Source organism: Morone saxatilis, unplaced genomic scaffold (genome assembly GCF_004916995.1).
Source record: "Morone saxatilis isolate NCDOM2014 unplaced genomic scaffold, NCSU_SB_2.0 Contig18, whole genome shotgun sequence".
Classification (NCBI taxonomy): Eukaryota; Metazoa; Chordata; class Actinopteri; family Moronidae; genus Morone; species Morone saxatilis.
This window is the reverse complement of record NW_023339740.1, coordinates 2,661,977-2,671,411: the sequence shown is the minus strand read 5'-3', so window position 1 is coordinate 2,671,411 and position 9,435 is coordinate 2,661,977. Positions and strand designations below refer to the sequence as shown.

General features: G+C 39.6%; 1 protein-coding gene across 1 annotated transcript in view; it reads right to left on the bottom strand.

The window, feature by feature from the left end:
• Positions 1-3,372: 3,372 nt before the first annotated feature.
• The window catches only part of wnt7aa (wingless-type MMTV integration site family, member 7Aa), a 16,528-nt gene continuing 10,465 nt past the window's right edge, over positions 3,373-9,435 (bottom strand). The window contains exon 4 of the mRNA XM_035661180.1: positions 3,373-4,995. Coding sequence (XP_035517073.1) covers positions 4,516-4,995 — 480 coding nt within the window. The 3' untranslated portion in view covers positions 3,373-4,515. The remainder of the gene's footprint in view (positions 4,996-9,435) is intronic.

Below are 9,435 nucleotides of genomic sequence, written 5' to 3'. Positions count from 1 at the left end.
AACAGGGGATATCGAGGCTTCCAGCGGACTGGCTTCAATTAATTAATACATATAATGTATTTAATAGTTTATTCTATAACTATACTGTTTTCCAAAGGTTCGGGAACTTTTTTCATATCAACCAAGTTTCCTAAACATATTTAATTGCCCCTTTCTACATAATCAGTATTATTTTGAACCATGAACTTAAAGCATTAGTAAATTTTATACAATTTAATGAAGGCCCCTTTATGAAGATGCTTATTAGCGATGGTGGACAATGTTTGTATCACATGGGCAACGGCGCGTAGGGGCTAAGCTTAAAAAGGGTAGGTAAAATGCATCAAATTAAAGAACTATATTTCAATAGACTATGATAATCTATAAACAACTTATATAATAATATATAATATTATGATAATATTATATATATATAATTTAAATAATAAGTTAAATATAAGTTTATTTAATTATTATTATATTATTGTTGTTGTTTATTATATTTGTGTGTTTGGAACATTTTATATAAATTTATTATTTATTAAATGTATAACAATGTTATAACGTAGATAGTTACAGCATGTTTTTTTGAATATGCAGGTTTTTCCAATTCTGTGTCTTTTCTTCGCTAATGGTGTTGCCTTGCATATTAACCGTGACCAATGTTATCAGCCAGTGCCTGTGAGTATCAGTCCGATAATGTTGTGATGCTCCTCAGAGTGACAGACCTTGGGTGTTTACTTTCTATCCGAGACTGTTTTTGGCCAGCGTGCCTTTTGAAAGCTTTTCCACTTCTATTGCAGGCAAAGGTTTAGCCGAGATATGGGTTGTGCCGATTTATTCCAGGGAAGTTAAGGACCTTTTCCTATTGCTCCAGCTTCTTAATTTGATAAGTATTCCTTCCTTGACATCATCTCCTCGCAATGGTTATTTAAGCCCCCTCTCGCCGCTTTCGATCCCTTTTGTCCCCCATTTTCCACAAAATATCTATTACATCCAAATCTTTTTATCGGTTGGTTTTGCATGGTGTTACCCAAATTTTGGTTAATGGCAGTACTGTGGCCTTCATTCGATGAGACGATTGAGCATAATTTTTGGGGCACAGTGTGGTTGGTTTGTAGCATACGTTTTGTCATTATTATAATTGGATGACTATAGACGTATGTACGAAGAAACATCCAGCGGCAGCTCCTCAACACTCCCACTGCTTACCACTTGGTAGGACACATCTGCTCATGACTAACCCTATGCACCGCAACCTCAACTCACGACTCTTCTTCTCCTGATTTGTGTCTCATAATGATATTATTTGATAAACAATATAAAAAGTAATCTCCTGTTAATTTCTCAAAGACGAGATGTTATGGTAACCCAAAGAAAAGTAATAAAAACATTTGCGTTTTGAACATGAACATTACGAATTTTGGGACCTTTTGATTATTAAGATCTCTTACAGAGTTCCTGTTTGATATTATTTCATCAGTTCCAATTGCATACCAAGAACAACCTTTAATGAGGAACTGAGTCAGTAATGACTGCCAGTTCCAACTAGAAACTGTTGGAACTGTAAGGAACCAAAAACTGGAGAACTGAAAAAAAAACGGCATTGTTTTTCTGCAACCAATAAACCTTAATGCACCCTCCTGTGTATGAAGGCATGTTACCAGTCCTATCTATAAATCAACCTGTCCCTGGATTCTGTACTAACGCCAAAACGGTTACTAATGTCCCTGTTAGGTAATGTCCTTGATTGTTTTTATATTTTAAGTATAAGGGCTGGGTATCCAAAACCTTTTATTGAGTAACTGGCGAAAATGTGTCGATAGTTATCAAAGGTTGGATTTGAATGCCTTGATCTTGATTTTTTAGTTCTTCTTTCCTTCCTCTTTTAGTTCTTTATTCTTTCAATCTACATCTAACAAAACCATTACATTAACAAACTTATTACGTTATTTTATTTTTGTTTTGGTTTTTGGTAAACCAAAAATATCAAAAATTTCCTTAATCCCGTCTAATAAAAGGCAACGGAAAATATGAAAATGATACCACAGCCCTTATTGGTGGTAGTGAAGAGACTTGAACAAAAGCACAAAACTGGCATATCTGTGAATTTTATGGTTAACCTAAAGAAACCCAAAAGCGAGTCGTAATCTGGATACTGTGTCCTGGAAGGTATAAACGCCTTAAATTCCACAGCTCTGTGGACAAGGCGTTTTGCTGCCTTAATTTTTGGTTGACCCAATCATAATGACTTTTTTGTAAGATTTTGCTTTTTCCTTTGTCACCCCGTTTTTACAATTGGGAGTCCCTGCAAACAGCACCGTAAATCTACTGCCGTTCCCTGTTTCTGAACTTCCTTGCCCAGCTCGGATCCTGCCTCGTGCAGCTTGACACAGCTTCTGTCCAAAAATAGATCAGGCCCCAATATTTTAAACATCTGGTGGAATCACAAGCTTTGTCTACAATGGCAGTGACCATTCCGACAGCGGCGGTGGCGGAACCCCCAGAATGCATCGAAAGTCATTCCACATTGAATCCAGCCCGAAAATCTCATCAGAATTTGTAGTAACACAAATGTCTAAAATTACAGCCTTGGAACATAAACCTTAGTCCAGAAGTATGTAATGTGGTTCAATCCCAATCCAGTTTTTAGTGGGTCTTTAACAAGCACTACTTTTCGAACCCTTTGGCGGGATTAACGCTAAGTTCAACAGAAAGGCTTGCGGCCTAGTCGTGGCTAAAAAGATGCAAGAAAAGGGCAGAATTGGCAAGAAATGTTTTGTTAGACACAGTTTACGCTGAACAAATTAGCCTACCTGCTATCAAGTGGCTACATGGTGGTAACCTGTGCTGTTAAAAATTTAAAGTAGTCCGTTAGTTTTACCATTGCTAACAAATTAATCATGGTTTAAACGGGTTCAAATTGTAATGGCAAATGCTGTAAATAGGATATTAGAGTAACTATTAAGTGTAGTCGTTGCTACTTTGTTGCTGTGCACCTCTGTCCGTCTGTCTCTCTTGTCTCTCTCTCCTCTTCTGTCCTCCTCTCTCTCCTCTACACCCCAACTGGTTCGAGGCAGACCGACCCACCCCACCTAGAGGCCGAAGGGTCTGTCCCCTAGGGTTTCTTGTCTGTTAAAGGCAGTTTTTCCTTTGACCCTGTGCCAAGTGCTTGCCTCCATGTGGTACTTTGTTGGGTCTTCTGTAATAATGGTTAAAGGAGTTCGGTCCCTAGACCTGCTTCCTATTTGAAAGTGTCGTCCTGCGATAACTTCTGTTATGAATTGGTGCTATACAAATAAAATTGAATTAAATTGAATTGAATAGAGTATTTTAGAATACGGATAGTAAACCACAAAAACACGTTTTACCTTTTTAGAGAGACATCTTAAGAAACCCTGTACAACCGATGGCACTGAGTCATACAAACTAACTTTTGTGGAATAGCAGCTAACCTGGAAGTGACGTCAGGACTGTGGCTCTCGATAGGTAGTAAGGCAAGGTGAGATAATGTTTCCTGACACGTATTACAAATCACAATAGGCATATTTCTGTATAACATTATATTCTGCTGCAGAGAAACAAGGCACATTTTTAAAACAGTGTTTCAGTGGGTCATCTCCTTTCAGTAAACTCATTAACTGAACAGTTTGAAATGCTAAGGGAAAAATATCTTACATAGAGATAGAAAATAAATAAAAAAAATATTATATAAAAATAATCTCTTACAAAATATATTCTATCAACCAACATTAGGGGGATTTATGTCTGGAAGCTCGCGTTTGCTTCTGGTGGTGTCAACTTAGCTTGAACCGTCAATATGGCTGCTCAGTCACAAACTCCATAACTTTCCAGACAACTAGCAGCAAACTGTAGGGCAGAGGGAACAGAAACAAGTAGAAAACAATACTATCATACCAAGCCCAGGATCAGTAGTTTAATATTCTTCTGCGAGGCTTAATGCACATAGGCTGCATGGTCCCAAATATGTCATTCAGTCGAGTTCAGTTTGTGTCGTTTCAGTTTTCAGCTCCAGTGTGTGAGTTGTCTTGTTAAAGAAAAAGAACATTTCTCTTTGCGTAAGTGCACTTGAATATTTGTTTACTAAAATGCCTACACCAACTTAAGACCTTACCAGATTTAGTCAACAGTGAGTTTTCAAAATCATCAGTAGTTTTCTCATTGAATAAATTATTAGTCTAGAAAATAAATCACTGTTTGGAGGTGAGTCGTGCCAGTAGACCAGTATGGCCTGCAGAGTCAAGCCTGGGGCATGAAATGGCATTCAAATTAAAAAATAAAAATACAATTTCTAAGCCCATAGGTTGCGTCCAGTGTTATGGCAGATGTCCATTGGCATCAGTATAATCAACACACGTTGCAGAAACCGGTTGTCGTGATTGTTGTAATACCAGCAAGGTAGTTGCTCCGCAGCCAGTCTTTTTCTGAAATATATTAACAACGCACACACGTGCACACACACACACGCGCAGTCCGGTCTAGCTGTGCGTCTTAATACATGTCCAATAAATATTTCTATTTACAAGTATACACCTCTGTCCTCTCACTGCAGGTGTTGCATTTGACGTAGCAGCACCACAGGAACTTGCAGTTGCACTGCCAAACGCGTGAGTATTGGTGCGTGTTATATCCTCGACCACAACACATCAGGTCACAGCTGTTGGGCTGCTGAGCCGTTTTGTTGCACAGGCGACCTTGTGTTCCCATGCTGCCGGTCAAAGGGTCGGCCTCGCAGTAGTTGGGCGACCTCTCGATGTAGACCAGCTCCGTGTCCATGGGCTTGCGGTAGGAGTGGGGTTTCTTGATCTTTAGGAAGGTAGGGCGCTTGTTGCGGCTGGCTCGCACCGGCTCCACGTGCACGGCCTGGTCGTATTTGTCCTTGAGCATGTATCCCAGCTGACGGAACTTGGGGAGCGTCGTCCAGCATGTCTTGGTTGTGCAGGATCCCGACACGCCGTGACACTTGCACTCCAGGCGCATGCCCTTCTCCAGGACCTACAACATGATGAAGATGAAAATGTTAAGATGAAGACAGGGTTTCAAAGTCTCAAACTGAAAAGTGTGTTACAACTGCCCACCTAAAACCCATTTAATTGCGTTAGCTCTAAGGTATCTTCCACTGTAAAAAGATAAAAGTTAGGAGGATTACACACTATTTCTTACAGTTTGTTTGTTGCTGTCTTTCCATAATGAGCAGGTGAGAAACATATGAGTTCACAGAAATACTCGTCTCAAAGATATTGCATGAATAGTTCAACAGGTTGAGACAAAAGTTTTCTAGCATTCCAAATGAATGTAAGCATTCCAGAGATCTCAGAGCGGCTACAGTATGTCACCCTATGGCTAGTAGCTATGTACGTGCCATTCTTTTCACAAGACAGGTTGAGCCTCAAAACACACTGATGGAAGAAACATACATTGAGCATGGAAACTTAATAAATTCATGCCTGCTATTCACTGTCATAAACAATAAAACATTTTTAAAGCCTCTGACATTTTGGTACCCTACATTCACATTACAGGCATTTTATTTCCTATAGCTCAAATATTAAACGCAGCCACGTATGGGAGCTATAGATACAGCATCCAACAGAAAAATAACAAATATGAATGTGATAAATACAGTCTGAAAGGAAAGGGGGGGGAGAGAGAGAGGGGAGGACATGCAGCAAAGGGCCACAGGTTGGAGTCGAACCTATGGCCGCTGCAGTAAGGACCTAGCCTTGGTACATGGGGCACCAGCTCTACCAGGTAGGCTACCAGGCCGACTCTGAACCTGAATTTTCAACAGATTATCCGTCTCATTTACTACCGTCAGGATATACAGTATAGTTTCAGTGACAAAAAGTTATTTTTATATAAAAACTAAAATACAGTTATCACTGTTGTTTTCAGTAGCAGTCTTTTGAGAAAAGCACAGCTCAATAAATGTTTCCAGTCAATGAAAAAGGTGGAGAATCAAGTGAAGTCCCTGTAAGTCAGTTCAACAATCTGCAAATGGTATTTTTAACAGCTGATTTTTTTTGCCACACTTTTGCATTATTGTTTTTTAACCTGGTTTTAATAATTCAAGTTACCAGATAAACTGAATATTGCAGGTCAAAGTTGAATGCATCTTTTGTCCGCTGCCTCTACACAGCAGTCTGGTTTGTGTTTCATGGATCTACGGTCTCTTGAGCAGCTGCTTTACTACGGACAATAATGGATAAACCGCAAAACTTCTCTTCGTCTGTGGTTTGAATGAAATGAATCTGTAAAGGTGATGAATTCAGACTGCTGGGATAATTTACGAGTTCCTGCATTGACTAAAGAGACAGTTTGGTCTGTCACCACGTCGAGGCATTTACAGACTGGCAGCGCTGAAAGGCCTTTTCAGGGTTAGAGTGGAACCTTTCGGCATGTTTGGCAAAGCAGCTGGGGTATTCTCTGTGTGCCTCGGGCTGAATGACATCAGCTTACCCTCCTTCCTCCTCACTGAGTGGGAACCCTCGCTGGCATTAGAGAAGCCTCACCCTGCTTTTTAATTATTCCACTCTGATGTGGCCTCAGACTTTCTGGAGTCTCGTGGGGTAATTGTCAAAAGCCTTGGATGCATACAGCTTAGGGTGGTCATGCCCCCGAGACCTGACAAACATGGAATTCAAGGAGTTCAGTGAAGTGAACTGCCAACGAAGCTGCCATTGTTTGTCTAACAGAACCCCTGTAAGCCTCCCGTGGCACCTTTTACACTATTGTTTATTCTTCTCAAGAAATTTGAAGGCTGGCACTCAAAACACACACTGACATCATCTTCAATTTAACATGAAAGCCTTACTACAATAATTACAGAGGTACCAGTTTTGTAAGTGTATATTAAGAGATTCACACACTGTATCAGATTCTGACTGATGCCAGACCTCAAGTATGAAGCCTAGTCCGGAGATGAAAGTACTCCTCTTTCCTCCTGAATCAACCTGTCACTGTGACACTGAGATGAAATCTATCTAAGCAAATTCACTTCTCAGCTTCTCAGTTTATACACCCTCTAAATACACATTTTCATGTATATTTCTCTAATAAAAAGTTGTGCATATTAGGGAATTTCCACAAAGAGAAACAACTGAAGATATATTTGGCGCTCAAACACATATCTGAAACATGTGGCGCTACAATGGTTGTATTTTTAGAACTAGCATTAAAATCACAGTTCACAGAGCATCAGCTTGTACAGAATGTATTCTAAAACCACAGTGGGTGAACAGACATGCTCTCATATCTATGTAATGACACGAATGGCCCTACAGGGTTCAATGTGTTTTTAGAGGTCTTCCTCAGACTTCCACTGATGTGCCTGCTGTAGCTTTTACAATAAATTGCTTTCTTGTGGGGCCACATTGTGTACAGTCCTGTAGTTTCTATTGATCTGTCATTTGGCTCCCTATGTCTGTCCACTGGTAAACAACATCAGCGTCTGGCTAATGCACTCTCATGTGGTCAAGGGTCCGCCTCACTGGGCATCTTGTTACCTCTTCACTTTACATTATTTGTGTTCTCTAAATGACTTTAGGATCTGACCACACTTTGTACTTATTGGCTTTCTAACCATTCATGAAAACTCTGACTGCAGCCAATCAACTAACCATGTTGAGCCAAACTTGCATTTATACAGACTAAAGCAGAGCTGAATGATATGATCTAAACTGCATATCATTGTAAATTAACCAATGTGCCTCAATTCATTTACAATAAACGTAATTTATTGATTAAATAACCAAATATTCTGGAAATATAATCTGTTGTCCTGGGAATTTTTTTTCTCACTCACCTAAACCTCAGTATTAACAGATGCGAGAGTGACTTGCAGCCATCTTTTCAGCATCAAGTCACATTTTTCCGTAGCCGTTAAGGTAATTCTCAGAAAAGCGCAGTGGAAATGGTGTAAACGGTCATATCGGCAATGATCACATTTGTTTCTGTGGTTGATAAATACCTGCACAGCAATGCTAATTGTACAAGCAACAAACACTTTCACTTCATGGAAGATTCATTTTCTTTTCTACTTCATTTGAACTAGAGGATTGAGAGGAGAACTGTAGTACTGGCTACCGTTCATGACTCATGTGCTATCCTGATGATTGCTTAAAAAGAGTGGAAACCCTGGTGTCTGGTTAGTAATTTAACAAATACCGTTTCAGTTTCTATCAACTTAACTGTATCCCTGTTGTAGCTCTATTCCACTGGAGCATCAGACACTAAATATACTCAAATTCTTTACAGAGGTTCTTAAAGTCAGCTGTTCAACGCCAACCACCAACACCATCATTTCTAGACAGCACAGAGTCGCCTGCCTTGGTGGCTCAGCCCTGAACTGAACACTCCGGCATGGCTGTAAGTGTGAATGTGTTTGCCTAAATATGTGTCAGCCAGGGATGCACTGATCTGATATTCTGGATCTGGTGTCAGCCAATCCACATGAAGAACAGTTCCTTTGTCAGTGTCATTATAAAATCTGCAGCCAGTTACATTCATTCAGTCCTGGCATGCTGCCAGCTCGGTTTTTAGTGCCACAGCAACCCCTGGTCTTATGTTACCTTACATAAACCTGATCCCAGGCCTCCCATGCAGTCAGGTTTACAGATTTAAACTTGGAAAAAAGACCACTCTGGTATTAGATTGGTACTCTGTATCAGTAGATACTCTGAGCTGAGTGGAGAAAAGGCTGATCTATGCATCCCTAGAGTCCACCCTGTGAATCATGGCCAGTGCACGCTGGGATAGCTCTTGCAAACGCAACAGTGGGTAAAGCAGTGCATAAAGAACACACATGTAGACATTCCCTGACTAGTCTACACTGTAGAGTTATTTTAACTCAAAAGAATTGTTGAAACAGATTACATTGGAATTTTAAGTAACACAAACTTTTTTTAAGTTAAGAACATTTTTGATTAAACAGCTTTTTTTAGTATATTAGTAAATGTATATGTAGTAATATTTGTGTTTTTTTATTAGGCCTTCTGTGTTTCTTGATTTCTCACTCTATAGTTTTGTTACACGTTAGTTCATGCCATCATGTTATCTAGTCATCTATTCATTCATAGTTGTGTCATCTCTCCTCCCTTGTTAGTAATTGGATGTTTTTTCTCATAGTTGAACAGATAATTCTGCTGAGTTCATTTCACTTCTACATATACTTATTGTGGTTTCTTAGTATCGTTGCTCTAAGCATATTCTATCGACATGCAGCGGGAGGAGCCGGGTATCGAGCTAACAACCTTCCAATTAGTGTACGACCCGCTCTACCTTTGAGCCTAATGTGACACTGACTTGTGTGTTCCAGAAACATTCCTGATTAAGTACTTTTTACTCGGTATTTTGTTCTTACAGAAAAAATAAAAATTACAAAATTAAGTCAGTGTCACTTAAAATGACTAAAGCTACTTGATCAGAATGTTTTTT